This window comes from Protopterus annectens, chromosome 1.part2 (assembly GCF_019279795.1).
Source record: "Protopterus annectens isolate FY-2018-M chromosome 1.part2, PAN1.0, whole genome shotgun sequence".
NCBI lineage: Eukaryota > Metazoa > Chordata > Ceratodontiformes > Protopteridae > Protopterus > Protopterus annectens.
In genome coordinates, this window is record NC_056727.1 from 535884383 (window position 1) to 535906971 (window position 22589).

At 45.3% G+C, this 22589-nt stretch overlaps 1 protein-coding gene across 1 annotated transcript in view; it reads right to left on the reverse strand.

Annotated features, from left to right (window-relative positions):
* HNRNPLL (heterogeneous nuclear ribonucleoprotein L like) overlaps positions 1 to 22589 on the reverse strand; it is a 1042368-nt gene that overhangs the window by 759121 nt on the left and 260658 nt on the right. The window contains exon 3 of the mRNA XM_044057476.1: positions 21453 to 21690. Coding sequence (XP_043913411.1) covers positions 21453 to 21690 — 238 coding nt within the window. The remainder of the gene's footprint in view (positions 1 to 21452; positions 21691 to 22589) is intronic.

The following is a 22589-nucleotide window of genomic DNA, read 5'->3' on the forward strand; positions in this document are numbered from 1 at the left end:
GCTGTGCCTGTGTTGAGACCATAAATTCTTTAGGTACCACTGTAGCCTTCTCGTATGCAGTCTGGCATGGGGGACCAGGATTATGCATGATGCCATGAAGCCCAAGGCCTGCAGTACTTTCCTTGCTGTTAGTTTGTTCTGCTTTGTTAATGCCAAGAAGTAAAGAGGGAGTTCTTGTTTTTCTGCAGTTAGGAATGCCATCTGTTTTACTGTGTCCAATTCTGCACCCAAGAATGTTCTTGTTTGGGATGGTATCAGTCTTGACTTTTTTAAATTGACTGTGTATCCCAGGGCTTGTAGTAAGCAAATGACTCTTTGTAAGTCTTGTGTCAGCTTGCTTTTGTTGTCCGCTTGTATCAGGCAGTCGTCCAGGTATGGATAAATTTGGATTCCCTGTAGCCTGCAATGAGCGATTACTGATGCCAGGCATTTCGTGAATACTCTGGGCACAGTAGATAAGCCAAAGGGCAATGCTGAGAATTGATAATGCTCTGATCCTGCAAGAAATCTGAGGTATCTTCTGCAATTTGGTCATATGGGGACGTGCAGGTATGCCTCCTTGAGATCTAGAGTTACCAGCCAACACTCCTTGCCCAGCATGGGAAGAAGTTGCTGTAGGGTCAGCATTTTGAATTTTGGAACAATGATGAATGTGTTTAAAGCGGACAGGTCGAGAATAGGTCTCCAACTTTTCTCTTTTCTTGGTACTAGGAAGAGTCTGGAGCAAAATCCTTTGCCCTGTTCTGTAGGTGGTACCCTTTCCACAGCTCTCATCTTTGTTAATTGAGCTATCTGTTTTAGAGCTTCTGTTTTTTGATTTGGTGGTAGGTTTGGCATTCCTCTTTTACTGGTAAGGTGTGGAAATGAAACCTGTAGCCTTGGTCTATAGTTTGCAAAATCCACTTGTCTCTTGTGATATAGTGCCAATTTTTTGAAAATAAGGCTAACTTTCCGCCTAAGGGTGCTGCTATTTGTTCCCTGGTAGGCGGTGTCAGAGCCAAGTCACTGTGATTGTCCTGTTGCAGTGGCAGTGGTTGTGTCTGTGCCTCGTTGGTTATTGCCTTGCCACTGGCGTCCTCTGTAGGCACCTCCTCTGGATTGATTTCTGCCTCTGGAACGTCTATTCCTGCCTCTCTGAGATTTAGAGGAGTCTGGAAAGGACCAATTTTGGAAGGCCAGTTCCTGCTAAACCTTGGGGCTGAACCTGTAAGAAATCTTTAACTGTTTGTACAGATTTTGCCTTCTCTTCCATTTTCTTCATTACTTGCTGGGCAGGAGAACCAAATAGACTGACCTTATCCATAGGAGCATCCAATAGCTTTGCTTTAACATGATCCGGCAAGACCTGTTCTTTCAACCATGCATGCCTTCTTATAACTGTGCCAGTCATGGCTGATCTAAATGAAGCCTCCAGTGCATCATAGCCACATTTTAAAGAATGGTTACTAACCTGCTGAATGTTATTCACCATTTCTAAAACATATTTCTTATCTAAGGAATCATCAGAGGACAGTTTCTTAGTTAACTGATCAAGCATAAACTCTTGGTATTGGATCATATGAAACTGACAGTTCAAAGCTCTAGCTGAGAGAGTAGCAGAGGTGTATACGTTTTTACCCCATCTCTCTAAGGACCTGGATTCCCTTTCAGAAGGGAGAGGGTTTTTCGCTGAGGTCGAAGCTACTGCCTTAGGCCCCTGGGAGATAGTCTCAGGATCTGCAAGGGAGCCTTGTATAAGTGGTGATGAGTGTCCGGTACCCTGTAAAACCTATCGGGCTTGGCAGGGGCTGGAGGTAAAGTATCAGGAGCAGCGCAAACATCATTAAATGCATCATCCACAACAGGAAGAACTGGAGGTATAGCTAAGGGCCTATGTTGCGGTAAGTGTAGAAAGGTCCTAAGCCTTTTTCTTGAATCTGAGAAATCTTGTCCCTGCCATTGGAATTGCTCTCTCATGGCATGTAAGGTTTCCCAAAGGAAAATTCCTCTGGTGGAGAGGCAGAAGGTATAGATTCTTCAGCATCGGAATCTTCATAAGTAGAAAAAGGAGCCTCTGGATGGTCTGTATTGTCTGAATCATCAGAAGAGTCATCTGAGGACACTGGCTCAGGGGGCTCTGCTCTAGGTCTCTTTTCTGGAGGTTGAGAGGCCCTGTCTGGGTGAGATTGGGATCCCCTTATTAAAGAGATGAGATCCTCTGCCAGAGTAAGCATTTGGGAACTGGAACTGGGCCTGTGAGAGGAGGGCTTAACAGGCACAGACTTAGCAGTTTTGGCTGCTTTAGCCCTGGCAAAGGCCTTTATAGACATGGCTGCAGGAGGCCTAGCAGCACCACGTGCTGGGGTAGAGACATCCAAAGGGATGGTGTCCGATAATTCTAGAGAAACCACATTAGTTGGCAAAACTTCAGAGGCCGATTCAACTAGGGTAGCAGGAGCCTCGGTAGTAGTCATGGATTCGGCTGAAGATTGACCCGTTTGCTCGGTTTCGGCCGAAACCGAGACACTCGCGGTTTGCTTAACCGTGGTTTCGGCCGAAACCGCGGACCGCGAGTGTCGGTCTTTTTCTTTGCGTTTCTTAACAATTTGAGAAGTCGGAGGATCCGACGGCATAATGTACGCAAAATCGGAGCCGAAAAACTGTTCAGCAAACTCCGACCGACGCCTAAGTGTTCGTCGGTTGAAAGAAGCACAGGCTAAACACGCTGCTACGTCGTGGTCTGGGCCTAAACAAGGTAAGCAGTAAGAGTGGAAATCTTTATGAGGTATTTGTTTCCCACAAGTTAAACAGTTATTCACTTTTTCTGACATCGGCTGAGGCAAGAAAGAGTCCCCAACGGGGTACTTAGCTTTTTCGAAGTCTTCGAAGTAGTATTCGGTAGTAGTAATCTCTGGATCTGAACGACCAGCACTTGCGAACAGCTTCTGCTTCGGGCGCCACGCGGCAAGAAAGACTGAGGAAAATGGCGTCGGCTGATGCCTTTATACCCGAAGACCAGCAGAGATGACGTCGGGTGAAGTGCGACACCAGCCGAGGCCAGACCCAGACTTTGGAATCCAGCCGACCGAAGGGCTGCCTGACGACAGGACAACCCATTTGTTAGGACTGCAGATGCATCCTTGAAGGACATCTAGGACTGCAACAGTGAATACACTCTAACATCTACATTAATGTAAGTGTACACAACTGTACTATGTTCTTAGTGTTTCACTGTTGCAGACATCACATTTGGGTAGTTTACCAAAGCTAAGGAAAGGAGGAGGAATTTAGACAGCATTATGACCAGCAATAAGGCCCTGAAAGACTGCAGTGGCAAAGCCAGCTCTGGATTTAGAGAAAATTGGTGGTAAACTGGAGGATGGTAATGTTTGGTGAAAGTATGTACAGAACTCCAGGTAGCAGCTTCTAGGATGTCCCTAGTAGGGATGCCTCTGAGAAAGACTGTAGAGGTAGATGCAGCCCTAGTAGAGTGGGGTCTGATCCCCTGTGGAATAAGTTTTTCCATGGTGCTTATAGCAGAAATGAATGCAATGGCCTATCCATTTAGAAATAGTTTGCTATGAAACAGCCTTCCCCCCTCTGCCCCTGTAGCAAATGTCAAAAGCAGTTGTTCAGATTTCCTTTGAGGTTTAGTCCTGTCCACGTAGGATCTAAGTTGTCTGTGCACATCTAAAGGAGTGCAGTATCCATTCCCCTTTGTTCTATGGATTAGGAAAGAAGGTTGGCAGATGAATGGACTGATTAAGGGCCACACTGGATATCACCTTGTCCTGAGGGACACCCTGTCCGCATGAAAGATGATGAAAGACTCCACTGCCATAAGGGCCTGTAATTCAGATACCCTTCTTGCTGAAGTGATTGCTAAGAGGAAAGCTGTTTTCCAAGAAAGGAATTCTATATCTGCAGTAGCACCTGGCTCGAAAGGAGGAAGAGAGTGAGTTTCTACAAAACAAAGTTAAGGTCCCAGGCTGGAGTTGGCGCTCTCCTGTGTGGTCTTAAATTGTTGGCCCCTCTGAGGAACTGCTTGAGCAGTGGATGAAAGAAGATGGGAGGTTCTGTGTTATAATGAGCTGAAATGGCTAAAGGCATGAATTTTGATTGAGGAGAAAGACAGGGCCTTGTGAAGCATCTCAGTTAAGTATTGTAAAATCTGAGGTAAATTGGGCACTGCTGTACTCATCCCTTGAGACTGGTTCCAGGCACAGAAGCTTTTCCATTTTTCAGCATAAGATTTCCTAGTACTATGCCTCCTTGCCTCTAAGATGATATCTATCACTGGTTTACTGAGGGATGGTAAAGGAGAGATTAGGTAATTAGCCAGGCTGCTAGGTTCAGTGTTTGAAGATGAGGGTGCAGAATCTGGTTCTCCTGCTGAGACAACAGGGTAAGAATCTGAGGCAGATGCCATGGGACCAACAGTGACACACTGCACAAGATGGGGTACCAGTGTTGGCATGGCCAGTCTGGTGCAATCAAAACCGTCCTTGGTTTGTCTTGTTTGATCTTTAGTAGTACTTTGGAGAGCAGAAGCAGAGGAGGAAAGTCAAACGGATAGGTTTTTTTCCGGCTGAAGGACAGAGCATCCACTTTCCAAGCTTGTTTGTGGGAAGTCCTTGTGCAAAATTTGTCCAATTGATAGTTCTGGGTGGAGGCAAACGGATCTATATCTGGGCTGGCAAACAGGTCTATATCTGGGCTCCCCCATTTGTTTGTCAACATGTTGAAAGTCTTTGGTTCCACTTTCCACTCATGTGGGTCCATGAGGTTTCTGCTTAGTCCATCTGCCACTGTATTTTGTTTTCCTGGCAGGAATTCAGCTTGTAGATGCACTTGGTAGCTCAAGGCGGTGTTCCACAGTACCATGGCCACTCTGCAGAGGGGGTAAGAATGGGTACCTCCCCCCTGCTTGTTTATGTACCACATAACAGTGGTGTTGTCCGTCTTTACCATTAATTGTCCTAGAAGAATGTGGTCCTTTGAAGGCTGTCAGAGCATTCTGTACAGCTAACATTTCTTTTTGATTGATATGCAGATGCATTTGACTTGGATTCCATTTGCCCTGAATGCACTTCCCTGCCAGGTGAGCCCCCACATACACAGTCTGATGCATCTGTTAGGGTTTGGGCGGCAGGAGGTAGAGTGAATGGCAGTCCCTTGTTTTGGTGGCAGGCCTCTGCCCACCAAAGGAACTCTAACCGTAGGTAAGGTATGATAGGAATCATTGCTTCTAAATCCTGAGAATGTTGACACCATAGGCTTTTTAGACACCATTGTAGTTTCCTAATATGCAGTCTTGCATATGGAATTAGAAGAATGCAGGAGGCCATGAACCACAAGGCTTGCAGTATTTGCCTTGCAGATAGCAGGGTTTTTGTGGCCACTAGTTTGAAGTAAGTTGTCAAATGAATTTGTTTCTCTGGTGTGAAGAAAGCCATCTGGAAAGTTGTATTCAAGCTTGCTCCCAGGAATATAATTTGTTGACAGCGTACCAGGTGTGACTTCTTTTTGTTTATGGTGTACCCCAGGCAAGTTAGCACCCTTTGTACAAAAGCCAGATTATTCAAAAGTATGTCCTGGTTTCTGCCTGAATTAGGCAATCGTCCAGGTATGGGTATATTTGAATATTTCTTTGCCTGCAAAATGCAATGACTGTAGCTAGGCACTCTGTGAATACCCTGGACACAGTAGATAACCCAAAGGGCAGTGCAGAGAATGGACAGTGCATGTAGCCTGCTTTGAAGCGTAGGTATCTTCTGCAAGATTCCCTGATTGGGATGTGCAGGTATGCTTCCTTTAAATAGTGTTGCCAACCAGGCATCTTTGCCCAGCATAGGAAGCAACTGGTGAAGAGTTAGCATCTTGAATTTTGGAATCACAAAAATATGCTTCCTTTAAATAGTGTTGCCAACCAGGCATCTTTGCCCAGCATAGGAAGCAACTGGTGAAGAGTTAGCATCTTGAATTTTGGAATCACAAAAAAGGTGTTTAAAGTAGACCGTTCCAGGATAGGACGCCATGAATTGTCTTTTCTGGGTACCAGGAAAAGTCTTTAGTAGAAACCTTGTCCCTTTTCCTCTTCTGGTAGAGTTTGAATAGCATTTATGCTTGAGAGAGAAAGTACTTGCTTTTGAGCCTCTGCCCACTGATTTGGGGGTAGATCTGGCCAACCGTTTGGGGTTGGAAACATGTGGATGTGAAATCTGCATCTTTGGGTAAAGTACAGTTTTGTACCTACCATAAATGTAGATGTTCGAAGATCCACATTGCTGCAGTCCTTACTTATGGGTAGTCCGCTGTCCTCGGTCGGCCCGAATACCAAAGTATTAGGCTGACGTCGGTCATGGGCGCCTAGATCTGACATCAGAGCGTCAGGGTATAAAGGCGCATGACTGACGTCATATCCTCAGTCTTTTCTTGCCCCAGATGTCAGAAGGCCAAACCAGAAAGGCCACAGCCAAAAACAGTATACCTCCCAAAAACATGCCCAACAACAACCATCACCTAAAGCATAGCACCAAGTCTAACTACAGTGGGGAAGGAGGGAAGGTATTGGACTGCAGCAATGTGGATCTTCGAACATCTACATTTATGGTAGGTACAAAACTGTACTATGTTCTTCATCTCACATTGCTGCAGTCCTTACTTATGGGTAGAATCCCAAAGCAACGGGAAGGGAGGATGGTAAAATCATAAAGCATTAGGGGCCGCTAAAATGCCCTGTAAAATTGCAGTGGCAAATCCAGCCCTAGACTTAGAATAAAGAGGAAGGTGGTAAGGTTTAGAAAAGGTATGCACTGAACTCCAAGTAGCTGCCTCCAAAATGTCTTTTGTAGCTACCCCCTTAGAAAGGCCGTAGAAGTAGCAGTAGCCCTAGTGGAATGAGGCCTGATTCCAGCAGGAATCTCCTTACCATGATGGGAATAACAGAAAGAAATACAAAACCCAATCCATTTAGAAATAGTTTGTTTTGAAACAGGTTTACCCTGTGAACCCAAAGCAAAAGAAACAAACAATTGCTGAGACTGTCTGAACTCCTTGGTTCTGCTCAAATAATAACGCAACTGCCTGTGAATATCCAAAGTATGCAAAATTTTCTCCCCTTTATTTTGGGGTTTGCATAAAAAGTAGGCAAATGAATAGTTTGATTTAAGGCCACACTAGAAACCACCTTAGGCATAAAGGAAGGATTAGTACACAAAGATACCCTATCCTTATGAAAAATCAGGAAAGGCTCCACTGCCATGAGGGCCTGTAATTCAGAAACCCTTCTTGCAGAGGTAATGGCCAACAAAAAGCAGTTTTCCATGACAAATACTTTAACTCGGCAGTAGCTGCAGGCTCAAAAGGTTGTAGAGTAAGTTTTTCCAACACAAAATTGAGATCCCAAGCAGGAGTAGGAGCTCTACGTGGGGTCTTATATTCTTTGCCCTCTAAGAAATTGCTTAAACCAAGGATGAGAAAATAAAGGAGGGTCACAATCATAGTGAGCAGAAATGGCTGCAGCATGGACCTTTATTGAGGAGAAAGACAAACCCTTGTCCAGTAACTCAGTAAGATATTGAAGAGCAACACTTAAATCAGGTTTGGAGACATCAAAGTCCTTTCCTTTGCTCCAAATAAAAAATCCCCTCCATTTATCAGCGTAAACTTTCCTGGTACTAGGCCTCCTGGCCTCCAAAATAACATTCAAAACTTGTTGTGGAAGCCGAGACCCTCCAGAGTCTAAAACAGAATATGCCAGGCTGTTAGATGTAGAGACTGAATCTTGACATTGAGGAAGTGACTGTCCTCTTGTGACAAAAGGTGCGGGATCAAAGGCAGAGGCCTTGGAGGTTCTCGTACTAAGCTCCTCAGTAGTGGGTACCAGTGTTGTCGAGGCCAATCCGGTGCTATCAAAATCATGGTTGGCTTGTCTTGTCTGGCCTTCAAGAGTACCTTGGGAAGAAGAGGCAGAGGTGGAAAGGCATATACATGCAGATTGTTCCAACTGAATGATAGGCGTCCACCTTCCAAGCTGTGTGATGAAACATTTTTGTGCAAAACTTTGGCAACTGGTAATTTAGTGGAGAAGCGAACAGATCTATGTCTGGAGTTCCCCATAACACTGTCAACTGTTGAAATACATGAGGATCCAATTTCCACTCGTGAGGATCCACTATTTGTCTGCTCAATACATCTGCTAAGGAGTTCTGTGCTCCTGGTAGAAACCTTGCCTGAAGATTGAGGTGTAGATTGACAGCAGTTTCCCACAGAATCATCGCTTGCCTGCAAAGAGGGTAAGAATGGGTTCCCCCCTGCTTGTTGATGTACCACATGACAGTAGTGTTGTCTGTTTGAATCAACACCTGCCCTGGGTGAAGTAAATCTTTGAAAGCCATCAATGCAAACTGGACTGCTAACATTTCCTTCAAGTTGATATGCAAATGTTGGAGTTTGACAGGCCACGTGTTTTGCACCCATTTTCCATTGAGGTGTGCTCCCCAAGCCTTGTCCGAGGCATCTGTCGTTAGAATCTGACTCGCCTCTGGCCGGGTCACAGAGAGTCCCTTGTTTAGGTGACATTCCTGAGCCCACCACAAAAACTCCTTCCGAATGCAAGGTATTATCTGAATGACAGTGTCTAGATCTTGGCAGTGCTGTGTCCATACATTTTGAGATACCATTGAAGCTTCCTCATATGCAATTTGGCATTGGGAAGCACCAGAATACAAGATGCCATGAACCCCAAGGCTTGAAGGACTGTCCTTGCAGTCAGCCTGGACCGTAGAGACATTTGATGGAAATAGAGAAAGGCTTCTTTGTTTGTCCGGGGTCAAAAAGGCCATCTGGGAAGCTGTATTCAGTCTCACACCCAGAAAGCACATGTCCTGAGAGGGTACTAGACTGGACTTTGTTTCGTTCACAGAATACCCTAGGCATCTTAACACTGCCATCACATACTGTAGATGATGAAGAAGTTCGTCCTTTTCTTGTGCAGTAATCAGGCAATCGTCCAAATAAGGATAAATCTGTATTCCTCAGTCTGAAAAATGCTATCACTGGAGCCAGAACCTTTGTGAACACTCTGGGCGCAGTAGATAAGCCAAAGGGCAATGCAGAGAACTGATAATGTAAATTTCCAGCCCGAAAACGCAGGTACCTCCTGCAACTGAGCCTGATAGGAACATGAAGGTAAGCCTCTTTGAGATCCAGAGTAACCATCCAGTGATCTTTTCCCAACAGAGGTAAAAGTTGTTGTAAAGTCAGCATCTTGAACTTTGGAATGTCCAGGTAAGTGTTGAGGATAGATAAATCCAAAATTGGTCTCCACGTGTTCCTTTCTTTGGAACTAGAAACAGGCGGAATAAAATCCTAGGCCCACTTCTGACAGAGGAACTGGCTGTATAGCTCTTATTTGAAGAAGTAAAGAAATTTGTCTGAGCCTCTATCCTTTGCCGAGGAGGGACGTCTGGCATGCCTTTGAAAGGAGGCATGGTATGGAAATAGAACTTGTAACCTCGGTTTATAATGTCCAATACCCATTTGTCCTGGGTGACTAAATGCCAATTTTGCTTGAAAAGAGCCAACTTTCCTCCCAAAGGAGCTGCCAGGCAAGAAGAATCTGGCAGCTGAAAATGTAGGTCATTGGGCCTGTTTACGAAAGGACTGGCCCCTGCCCTCACCAGCAGATTGAGCAGGCGAACTCCATTGTCTCGGCCTGAAAGTACTCTGAGCTCTGCCCCTACCACGCCTAGATCTACCCCTAGACTGAGAATCAGAAGAAGGGTACGTCCACCCCTTAGTAGGCCAATTTCTACTAAACTTTGGAGGTTGTACCTGCAAAAAATCTTTAACAGTCTGCATAGACTTAGCCTTGTCTTCAATTTTCTTTAAGACTGACTCCACAGGAGGACCAAACAAAACTTTAGACTGTAAAGGGGCATCCAGAATTCTAGACTTAACATGCTCAGACAAATTCTGATCCTTAAGCCAGGCGTGCCTACGAATAACTGAACCAGTGGCAGCCACCCTAGAAGAAGCCTGTAAAGCATCAAAACCACATTGCAAAGAGTGCTTACCCACCTGTTCAGAAACATGCACTAAATCCTGCAATTCTTTACACTCTATGCCCTCTGCCAAAGCATCCACTTTAGACCTTAGCTGAGAAAGGAGGAAATTCTGATACTTCAACATATGAAACTGGCAGTTCAAAGCTCTCATTGCTAAAGTAGAAGAGGTATACACCTTCTTACCCCATCTATCCAAAGCTCTATCTAGCTTCCTTATCCAGAGGAACCGGATTCTTAACAACAGAGGCTCTAACACCCTTAGGCCCCTGACTAACAGTTTCTGGGTCCGCCCTAGGACTCTTATACAGATATTTATGAGCCTCAGGCACCCTGTAATACCTGTCCGGTTTAACTGGGGCAGGAGGCACAGAATCTGGATTAAGGGAAGCTTCCGAAAAAACATCTGAAACAACATCCAAAACCGGAGGTATAGCTAAGGGTCTATGCTGTGGTAAAAACAAGAACTCCCTAAGTCTCTTCCGTGAATCAGAGTAATCCTGTCCCTCCCACTGAAAATGCTCCCTCATGGAATGCAGAGTTTCTGAAAATGAAAAATCCTCTGGAGGAGAAGCAGAAGGAGTGGAATCCTCTGCATCAGAATCAGAATAAGGAGGAAATCTTGAATGTCTTCAGCAGAAGACTCTGAATCATCTGAGGCCTGCTCCAAACTTTCCAACTCTGGCTCCATCCTGGGCCTTTTATCAGGAGGGGGCATAGAACCTCTAATTAAAGTAATCAAATCCTCTGCCATTTTAAGCATGTGCTTTTAGGCACAGACCCTGAAGAACCAGAACTGACACCAGAGGAAGGCAAGACAGACCTGCCCTTAGAAGTAGCCTTAGAAACAGTAGCAGAAGGCCTAACCACCTTAGGCATAGAAGGGAGAATAGTAACCTGCGAGGCCCCTTCAGCCTGACCTGCCTCCTGAGAGGCCACATCCTGTAAAATCAAAGTTTCCCCCTGGGACTCAACAGAAACTTCAGCGGATCCACCTGTTCAGCTGTAGCTTCTAAAGGTCCGGCGTCCAAAACGGACGAATCATCCTGCCTAGGCTTTAAAGATTTGTCTTTGCGCTTTAGTAGAAGCAGGCCGGAACATCCGACGGCATATTATAATTACACCTCTTGCCAAAGACTAACCTAGCGCAATCTAACCTCCGTTTATAGTGCGCTTATTAAACCTAGCACAAAACCGACACCCGACTCACGCCGTGTTCCGTCCCAAACAAGGAATACAAAGCGAGTGGTAATCCCTATGCGGTATCTGTTTCCCACAAGAAATACAATTATTCACTTTTTCTGACATCCGGTAAGTAACTTAGGCAAGAAAAAACAAAATATTCTAACGGGTACTTAGCCAACTTGGTATCGGTCTGAAACTCCGAAAACGAAAAATTTCAGAACGCCGAACGGCACTTGCAACGCTGCTTCTGCATCGGACCATGCGGCAAAAAAGACTGGGGATATGACGTCGGTCATGCGCCTTTATACCCTGACGCTCTGATGTCAGATCTAGGCGCCCATGACCGCCGTCAGCCTAATACTTTGGTATTCGGGCCGACCGAGGACAGCGGACTACCCATAAGTAAGGACTGCAGCAATGTGAGATGAAGAACATCTATATTTAAAACCAATTTGTCCTGGGTAATGAGTTCCCAGGTTTTTGCATGTAGAGCAATCTTTCCCCCAAAGGGGCAGTCAGTTGAGAAGTGCTTGGAAGTTTTAAAGTGAAGTCATTGAGACAGTTTACCAAGGGGTGGGGGGGGTTTACTACTCCCAGATTTGGAAGTGGGGGCCCCCCACTGCTTAGTCCTGTGCACACCCTGGGACTTGAGCCTGGGTGTTCTGCTGGATCTGGGTTTGGACTGAGAAGGCTTGGAAGAGGCAGGAAAGGACCAATTCTTAGCGGGCCAATGCCTACTAAATCTTGGGGGTTGTACTTGTAAGAAATCTTTAACAGTTTGCATAGATTTAGCTTTTTCCTCCATCTTTTTAAGAACTTCTTCTGCCTTGTTGCCAAACAGGTGGTCCTGATTTAAGGGCACATCCAGTAATTTTGCTTTAACATGATCTGGCAAGGATTGCTCCTCAAGTCAAGCATGCCTTCTAAGTACAGCCCCAGTGACAGCAGCCCTGAAAGATGCCTCTAGTGAATCAAAACCACATTGCAAATTTTGTTTTCAAACCTGTTCAGCAGAATGCATTAAATCCTGTAAATCCTTATTTTCAGCACAATCAGGAATCAACCTCATTTTCTGTTTAAGCAATCCAATATGTTGCTGTTACTTTGACATATGAACCTGGCAGTTTAAGGCCCTAATGGTAAAGGTTGCAGAAGTGTATACCTTCTTACCCCATCTATCCAGCACCCTGGAGTCTCTTATCAGAAGGGGTAGGATTTTTGGCAGTAGTAGCTTTAATGCCCTTGGGTCCCTGTGAAATGGTCTCAGGATCCGCAGTAGGATTTTTGAAAAGGAACTTGAGAGTCAGGAACCCTGTAATATCTATCAGGTTTTCTGAGAGCAGGAGATAAAGACTCAGGCGCCAAGCTAGATTTCAAAAAGGCATAATCAACAATGTCTAGTACAGGAGGGATAGCTAAAGGCATGTGCTGGGGGCAGGAGTAAGAAATCCCCAAGCCTCTTTTTAGAATCAGAGAAATCCTAACTTTCCCAACGAAAATGCTCCCTAAGAGTATGCAAGGTTTCACCAAAAGAGAAATCCTCTGGGGGGGAAGCAGAGAGAAGAGAGTCCTCAGCATCAGAATCCTCATTAGGTAGATAAGGGTAAATCCTGGTCAGAGGAATTTCAGAATCCTGGTCAGAAGTATCATAAGCAAACTCAGTCCTAGTTCTCTTAGAGGGGGAAGGTTGGCTTCCCCTGATTAAAGTAATAAGGTCTTCAGCCATTCTTATCATTTGTTTTTTAGGCATAGAGGCCTGACCATGCGGTCTGGGCATCTGTTTTCTAGGCATGGTTCGAGTTTTAAGCCTTGAAGAAGAAAATGGCGTCTGTTTAATATGCAAGTCAGTAGGCCTGAATACACCCTCAGAAGCCGATGCCTGCACAGCGGCTCTGGAACCATCCAAGGTAGAGACATCCACAGGTTCCACAGTTGAAGCATCTTGCAGCATACCGGACTCCGAATCGGTCTCAGTAGAGGCCTGTGAGTCTGAAGTAGCGGGTATAAGGGGCTGCGAAAGCACCTCACTGAGTACCGGCGAAAGTACAGTTTTGTACCTGCCGTAAATGTAGATGTTAGAGTGCTCATACAACTGCAGTCATTACAGATGGGTTATCCTGCCGTCAGGCGGGTCCTCGGTCGGCCGAAATCCAAAGTCTAGGTCCGGCGTCGGTTGTTGTCGCTTCTTCCCTGACGTCAGTGCGGCAGGGGTATAAAAGAGGCAGCCGACGCCATCTTCTTCAGTTTTTCTTGCCCCAGATGTCAGGTGCCCCCAGAAGGAAGGCAAAACATAAATTTATGTAATCATGCAATATAGAATAATCAAAAAACAGTAGCTGCAAGCAAATACACCATAAAAGAATACCCCAAATAGGTTGAATGAGAAGGTGTTTGTCATAAGGCCTGCCCTAAGAGGGGACAGAGGGGGGGGTAACCTGGACTGCAGCTGTATGAGCACTCTTAACGTGGGTACAAAACTGTACTATGTTCATCGTGCATACAGCTGCAGTTATTACAGATGGGAAGAATCCCAAAGCTTGGTAGGGGTGGCAGGCACTAAGTGGAACTAGGAGGAGCAAGGATGCCGTGCAAGACTGCTGTGGCAAATCCCGCTCTAGATTTAGAGTATAGTGGAAGGTGATAGTGTTTGGAGAAAGTGTGCACTGAACTCCAAGTGGCTGCTTCCAAAATGTCCTTGGTAGGAACCCCCCTGTAGCTGTGGCCCTGATGGAGTGGGATCTGATGCTTGTAGGCACAGTTTTTCCATGAAATGAGTAACAAAAGCGTATGCAGTGGGCTATCCATTTTGAGATTGTCTGTTTGGAAATAGCCTTTCCTTGAGCACCTGTAGCATAGGACACAGAGTTGCTCGGATTTCCTGAATGGCTTTGTCCTGTCCAAATAATAACAAAGTTGTCTGTGAATGTCCAAGGAATGTAGTAGTCTTTTCCCTTTGTTTTGTGGATTAGGATAAAAGGTAGGTAAGTGGATAGTCTGATTCAAAGCTACACTGGATACTACCTTTGGCATAAAGGTAGGGTTGGTTCATAAGGAAACTCTGTCCTGATGGAAAAATGATAAAAGGTTGCACAGCCATGAGGGCCTGTAGCTCCGAAACCCTGCGTGCTGAGGTGATAGCCAGTAGGAAGGCTGTTTTCCATGACAAGTATTGTAGTTCTGTTGAAGCAGCTCTAAGGGAGGAAGGGTCAGCTTTTCCAATACGAAGTTGAGGTCCCAAGCAGGGACTGGTGGTTTCCTTGGGGGTTTTATTTTCTTTGCCCCTCTGAGGAACTGTCTTAAGAGAGGATGAGAGAATAAAGGAGGATCTGTGTTGTATTGTGCAGAAATGGCTGAAGCGTGGATTTTGATGGAGAAGGAAAGTCCACTGTTTAACATCTCAGCTAGGTACTGTAAAATTTGAGGTAAATTTATTACCCAAGGATTCTGGCCCTTTTCTTGATTCCAGGCACAAAATCGTTTCCATTTGGCGGAGTAGGCTTTTCTAGTAGAAGGTCTTCTGGCCTCCAAGATGACATCCTGCACCTCCTTGGAGAGGAGGGTCTGTTGGGAAATCAAGGAATTCTCCATGCGGCTGTGAAGAGTCTTGTAGTTGTGCTGGGACAACAGAAGAGGGACTAGAGGTAGGATCCATGGTGGGGAATGTGTCAGGCTCTTCAGAAGCAGATACCAGTGTTGTCTTGGCCAGTCTGGAGCAATGAGAATCATTTTCAGCCTCTCTGCTCTGGCTTTTAATAGAACTTTGGGCAGCAGAGGAAGAGGCGGAAAGGCATAGATTGTCAACGTTGTCCAATTGAAAGAAAGTGCGTCCACTTTCCAGGCCTGTGGATGATAGGTCCCTGAACAAAATTTTTTCAACTGGTAATTTCTGTGGGTAGCAAAGAGATCTATGTCTGGCTGTCCCCATGCCTGAGTTATCTTTGTGAAAACTTGAGGATGCAACTTCCATTTGTGTGGATCTGTCATATTTCTGCTTAGGCTGTCTGCCAGTGTGTTTTCCTTCCCTGGCAGGAATTCTGCCTGTAGTTGAATTTGCAGTTCCAGTGCTGTGTGCCATAGGGTCACGGATTGCCTGCACAGGGGGTATGAATGAGTTCCCCCGTTTGTTTATGTACCACATCACTGTGGTGTTGTCTGTCCTTATCAATAGCTGGCCTGGATGCAGTAGGTCTTTGAAGGCCATAATAGCATTTTGCACGGCTAGCATTTCCTTTTGGTTGATGTGTAGGTGCTTCTCTTTTTGGGACCATTTTCCCTGAATGCACTGATCTGTCATGTGTGCCCCCCCCCCCCCCAGGCGTAGTCTGAGGCGTCTGTTGTGATGAATTGAGTTGCTTGAGGTACACAGAAAGGGAGACCTATGCTTCTTTGGCATGCTTGAGCCCACCACAGAAATTCCTTTTGAAGGCATGGAATGAGTGTATAACTGTTTCCAAGCTGTGGCTGTGTTGAGATCATAAGTTTTTTAGGTACCACTGAAGTTTCCTCATATGCAGTTTTGCACATGGGATTAGTAGGATGCAAGATGCCATGAATCCCAGAGCCTGCAGGACTTTCCTTGCAGTCAGCCTGGTGAAGGTTGCCATTTTGCTGAAGTATTGAGACAGTTGCCCTTGTTTGTCTGGCGTGAGGTAGGCCATCTGGGTGGTTGTATTCAAGCTGGCACCCAGGAAAATTATTTGTTGAGAGGGTATTAGTTTTGATTTCTTTTTGTTGACTGTGTATCCCAGAAAGTTCAACAGTTTTATTACAAACGCCAGGTGTTTCAGAAGTATGTCCTTGCTGTCCGCTTGGATCAGGCAGTCATCCAGATATGGGTAGATTTGTATTCCTTGTAGTCTGCAGAAGGCGATTACTGATGCCAGGCATTTCGTAAACACTCTGGGCACAGTAGATAAGCCAAAGGGCAATGCAGAGAATTGATAATGGGTTGAACCTGCAAGAAATCCGAGGTATCTTCTGCAATCTTGTCTGATAGGGACATGCAGGTATGCCTCCTTGAGGTCCAATGTTACCAGCCAAGACTCCTTGCCTAGCATGGGAAGAAGCTGCTGTAATGTGAGCATCTTGAATTTTGGTACCTGTAAATATGTGTTTAGGATGGATAGGTCTAAGATAGGTCTCCAATCTTTGTCTTTCCTTGGTACCAGGAATAATCTGGAATAAAACCCTTGACCTTGTTCTTTTGTAGGTACCTCTTGAATCGCTTTCATGTCCATGAGAGCTGAAATTTGTTTTTGTGCCTCTGCCCTTTGATTTTGTGACAGGTTTGGCATGCCTCTCATTTTTGGAAGGGTGTGAAAGTGGAACCTGTAGCCTCTGTCTATAATGTCTAGAATCCATTTGTCTTTTGTAACAATATGCCAATTTTTGAATAATGCCAGTTTTCCACCCAAAGGTGCTGCCATTAAAGCTTTGCTTGGCAGGTAAAGGGGGAAGTCATTGTGTCTGTTTTCTAAATGACTGATCTATCTTCTCCACCTCTTGGGGTTGGTGCTTGCCACTGTCTGGCTCTGAAAGATCCTTGAGGTTGCCCTCTATCCCTTGGGCGTCTGTATCTGCCCCTTTGAGGTCTGTCCGTGGCTGGAAAGGATCAATTTTTTGAAGGCCAGTTTCTGCTGAAACGTGGAGGTTGTACCTGCAGGAAATATTTCACTGTTTGCATTGATTTCGCTTTTTCCTCCATTTTCTTTAGTACCTCCTCAGCTTTAACACCAAACAATACATCTTTTTGAAGAGGTGCATCTAATAATTTAGCTTTGACATGATCTGGTAAGGCTTGCTCTTTGAGCCAAGCATGTCTATGTATAACAGACCCCGTAACAGCAGCTCTACATGAGGCCTCTTAAAGCATCAAAACCACACTGCAAGGTATGTTTACCCACTTGCTCTGCACCATGCAACAAATCCAGCAACTCTTAAATCTGGTTGTTCTGGTTGTGTCATTTTGCTTTTCAACTGAGATAACAAAAACTGTTGATACTTTAACATATGGAACTGACTGTTTAATGCCCTCATGGTTAAAGTGGCCGAGGTGTACACCTTTTTCCCCACCTTTCTAAAGCTCTGGAATCTCTCTCTGAAGGTAATGGGTTTTTAGCAGTAGAGGCCTTAATTCCCTTGGGACCCTGTGAAATAGTTTCTGGGTCAGCAGTATGGCTTTTGTATAGGAACTGGTGTGAATCAGGAACCTGGTAATACCCGTCTGGCTTAACAGGAGCTGGAGGCAAAGAATCTGGATTAAGGCTGGCTTCTGTGTACACATCATCCAATATATCTAAAACAGGAGGGATAGCCAGGGGCCTATGCTGGGGGAGCAAAAGAAAATCTCTGAGCCTTTTCTTGGAATCTGAGTAACCTTGGCCTTCCCAGTGAAAGTGTTCCCTCAATGTATGTAGGGTTTCCCCAAAAGAGTAGTCCTCAGGAGGGGAGACCAAGGGAATAGACTCCTCTGCATCAGAGTCTTCGAAAGGAGAATAGGCATAATACTGGTCCTCAGAATGTTCAGAGGTAATAGAGGCTTGATCTGAGGAAGGGTAGTCTTCCTCTAATCTGGGCCTTTTGTCCGAGGGGGGTTGAGAACCCTGATAAGAGTATTCAAATCCTCAGCCATTTTGAGCATCTGTTTTTTAGGCATGGGGCCTTGAGAGGGGGTCTGAAGTCCCTGTTTTTTGGTTTTCATGGCTGCTTTAGATTTAGTGAAAGCCTTAATAGAGAAGGAGGAAGGCCTGAAGACACCTTGAGAAATGACAGGCCTGTCTAAACTCTGAGTTTCCCCGCCAAGAGTGGCGTCGGTATCTGTAGTAGGAATGGGACCGAGGAGCCTGCGACCTCGGGTACTGAAGACACCGGCAATGTTGTGTCATCGGTACTCAGGGGCTGCGTAGGCGCCTCGCTGAGAACCGGAGAACCGGTAGTCGGCCTTAGCGTGGTGTCAGTAGTCGGTGCGGACCTCGTATGTCAGTCCTTATCTTTGCATCTTTTACTCAAAACTGGAGTTGAAGTATCCGACATAATATAATTACATTTTTTACCAAAATAATGAAGGGCGAACTCCGCCCGGCGCTTAATAGTGTGCTTGTTGAATCTAGCACAAAAACGTCAGGCCGAGACGTCATGGTCTGGGCCTAAGCAAGATATACAGAAAGAGTGGAAATCCTTATGCGGTATTTGCTTCCCACATGAAATGCAATTATTAACTTTGTTTGACATCGGTCTGAGGCAAGAAAAGTTTCCCTAACGGGGTACTTAGCTTTCAAGAAGACTTTGGCTGAAATATTTTCGTAAATCTCAGGAGCTGGCCGACCGGCACTTGCGAACTGCTTCTGCTCCGGGCACCGCACGGCAAGAAAGTCTGGAGAAGATGGCATCGGCTGCCTCCTTTATACCCCTGCCGCATTGACGTCAGGGAAGAAGCGACGGCAACCGACGCCGGACCTAGACTTTGGAATTCGGACGACTGAGGACCCACCTGACGGCAGGATAACCCATCTGTAATGACTGCAGCTGTATGCACGATGAACATCTGGCTTAGGAGAAGCGTCGTCGGCAGCTTTGGACCTAGGCGGCCTGTCTCTGTCTTTATCTTTGCGTTTTTTCGGAATGTTGGTAGTCGGATGGCATACCGAAGAGATATCTGGATAATTGAACCGAGCACCAAAATATTTAGAAGCGAAAATATACTGACTGATAGTTCGTGGTTTAAATAAGGCACAAAACAGACAGCGAGGTACGTCGTGGTCAGGACCTAGGCAAGGAATACAGTACGAATGAAAATCTTTGAGGTATTTGTTTTCCACAAGAAATGCAATTATTTACTTTTACTGACATCTGTTTAGAGCAAGAAAGTTTCCTCAACGGGGCACTAAGCTTTTAGAGATGGTTTCACGAAAAGGTGAGGTCCTCTAATGGGGAGTCTGCCTCAGCAGAGTTCACTTCAGGGGTGGCATACCCAAGGGGAGGAAGGCATCTGAGAGGCATAGAAAAGGAAGCCTTCTAAACAGTCCTCAGCATCAAGAGAATGAGAATCTTCCGTCTGAGGTCCAGGATTGATAACTAGAGGGGCAGCCAAAGGGGAAGTAGGCATAGAAGGCCTAAGGGCCATGAAGCCATTAAATAAGCTTTGAGAGAAAGCTTGCCAATCAGGCAGGCTTTCTGAAGGAGGAGAGACGTATTGTCTTGTTTACTTTAATGAAGAAGTAGGCCTGGATGGTGTAGGGCCTAAGGAGGGCCTAGGTTCAGAATGTTCTGAAGCAGTGGAAGGACTAATCTGGATGTCCGGTGCAAACAGATCCCCTCCTCCTCATCAGCACCCAACGTCTGCAAAACCTCCTTTCGGCCCTAGGTTCTGCAGCCACCCGAACAGTACCCACTACACCCAACTTAGCTGGTTCTGTACATTCTTCCAGGTGAATGTCGGCCAAAGGGGGAACGTCAGGTGGAGGAGGTGCATCAGCAGGTTCAGGCCTGGAAACTTTGACCTTTTTAGGGGCCGCGGTGGTGCAGTGGTTAGCACTGTCGCCTCACAGCAAGGGGTTCTCCCGTTCGATTTTCAGCTGGAGCGCCTTCTGTGTGGAGTCTGCATATCCTCCCTGCAGTCGAGGGATGTTTAAAGACATGCAGGTAGGTGCGTACGTGAATGGGTGTGCATTCTTTGAAGGCTGGGCATCGGGCTGGCAACTTGGCACCATAAAAATCCACTGACAATCATTAGCGGACTGAAGTTCCGCTGTGGCAACCCCTAACCGGGAAAAGTCAAAAGACAGGCAGTCTGACTGGATGGTCCTTCCATCGCCAGAGCCAGACATTTAAGACTGAGGTTTTCTAAGTAGATGTTTAGGGCATTGCAAGCATCTGCGAAGAGTCTTAGGAATGAAGGCCTGAAAAATCGCACAGGTTTTATGGTCATGGTTGGGCCCTAGACAGAAAAGGTAAAGGTCGTGGACATCCTTATGGTGGCTCTGATATCTGCACCTGCAATTTCCTTTCCTGGATGACATGAACCTAAGAAGGCATGCAGTGACCAAAAAGAGAAGAGGAAAACGGCCCCAGCGGGGTACTTATCTTAATTTCGAAGATACGACTGTAGGAACAACTGACGTTCAACTGGCAGCAGAGACGTTCTGAGGAAAGGTACGTGCAGACATCAGTCCCAAGCATCCTACAGCCAATGTCAGTTGTCCCAAGTACCTTGCAGTCACTAAAGCTTTTGTATACTGGCCGAACGTTCAGGTAGCTAAGCAGAGGATAACCCAAAGGTTATGAATACTGCAACATGGGATTAAAAGGACATCTAGTAAAGCTCTAAGCCCCAAATAACCCAGAATAGACAAGCAACTACTCAGGCACTGGAGGATCCAGCCATAGAAGATGGGTGTGTGGCACCCAGAGTCAAACTGGTGACTCTGGGCAGAAGCCAAAATGCACTAAGATGCAAGCACTTGCCACCCAGCACACAATGCATTCCAAGCAGCATAAAACCATGGGAGTTTGAACCCACTGTGCAAATCCTCCGTACAGCAACATACAGAGCAGACTGACAAGCTGGCATCACAAAAGCAAAGTGAAAATGCAGCAAGTGGCTTCTTAGTACCAAGGTTAACCCCTCATCTGAAGGCCAACTTCAGTTAGACATCTTTGTTTCTGGTCCCTCCTCCATGCAGCGAGCCTTAGTCCATAAAGGAGAGGGATACACTTTGGCCCAATAGGATGAGGCTTGCTAATGTATGTTGACAGTCAAAGCACTGAATGAGACCCAAAAAACAACTCAGAAAAAATAAAACAGTAATCAGTAAAGTGGGATGCATATCCAACAGAGCAACTCTATCAAAATTGAACTCTGAAATGAATGCAGACTTCAACAGCATACTACTTTGTAAACAAAAGGCATTGCTACAAATTCAGTTAACAAATATTTGGAATAGTCTCAGCTATACCACCACACCCAAATATTGAATTCAACAGAATATAAAACAGGTCCGTCAGTTTACAAAGCAGTTATATGTGTTCCCAATTAATCACTGCATAAGCTCTACTTTGTATTAACTCTTCACTGTATTCAAAAATGTAATAAAACACAACTGAAATATAATTTTCTGCAAGTCAACATGGAATACAAAATCATTTCCTTCTCATAAGTGTGCAGAGATCTAAGAATAGAAAGTACAGTCTTATTCTTACAGACATAATGCAACTTGTACATACCACTGTTATTGGATAAAGAGGGTTCTGAATAGAGAAAAGCAGAACCTTGTTGCCACCGTTTGGATCTTCAGTATTTGCTGGCCTTGTTATCTTTTTGCTTGTAGAGTAATTGAAAAAGGCTTGCTGGCCTGCAATATACACTGCCTCATTTGCAGACGTTGATACACACCTCTGGGCACTTTCTTCATCTTCAAATTCTACAAGGGCCTGACGCTTAAATGGCATCATCATTACATAGCTAGTTTTAAAACAGAAAACAATAAGTGAGATTTCAGTAATATTTAGAACCACAAAAATTTTGACTATTCATACCAAGAAATAAGCAAACAGTTGCACACAAAAAAAAAAAAAAAAAAAAGCTGCAATAGACAATGACAATAAATACAGAGATTTAAGTAGATTCACTGTTGCATGGAGGATATCCTGAATGTGAAAGATGCAGGTGGGCCAGCCCAAATACAGTGCTTTATTTTTTTCCAGGGCTTTGGCTAAGGTCCTGCCCCAGAAGCAAGGACATATGTCGTGTTATAAAAGATGGTCTGATTTCTCTTACCCTGGCAAAAACCATGCAAGAGATCTCAGAGACAAAACCGTGGGTCAGATGAAACAGTCCCATGTGCTCCAAAGGTCTACCCTGGAGGTCCCTGATCCCACTCTCCATGGAGTAACAAACTAAAAGGAAGGAGTCTGGAAGGAAGGTAGAATACATTAGAGAATCACCTCAACCCAAAGGAGAAAGTATAATTGATCAGGGGGACAGTAACTGGTCAAAAGACTCGACATCTGGGAGAACACTCTGCAAAGAGAGAAGAAAAAAAAATGAATGCCATACAATCTGCAAAGAGATGACCGGAGGAAGGCACTACAAAAACACCTTCGTTATGTACTTGCCATAAAGCTAAATGAGAAGTTATGTACCTACCATAACGTTCCATGTTAGTTGTCTTCTCTCGCCTTCTTTCTTGCTTGATGGGGTTCGGAGCCGATCCTCGGCTCCGACTCGGCACTTGCTAAGCTTGAGAGTCACTTTTACCAGCTCGAGGCAGCCCCATATCCCATGATGCAAGGCGGTAAGTACCCAGATCTCGTTTGTTGTCTATAGGCAATAACACCTAGCATAAAAAACTTCCCAAAGGA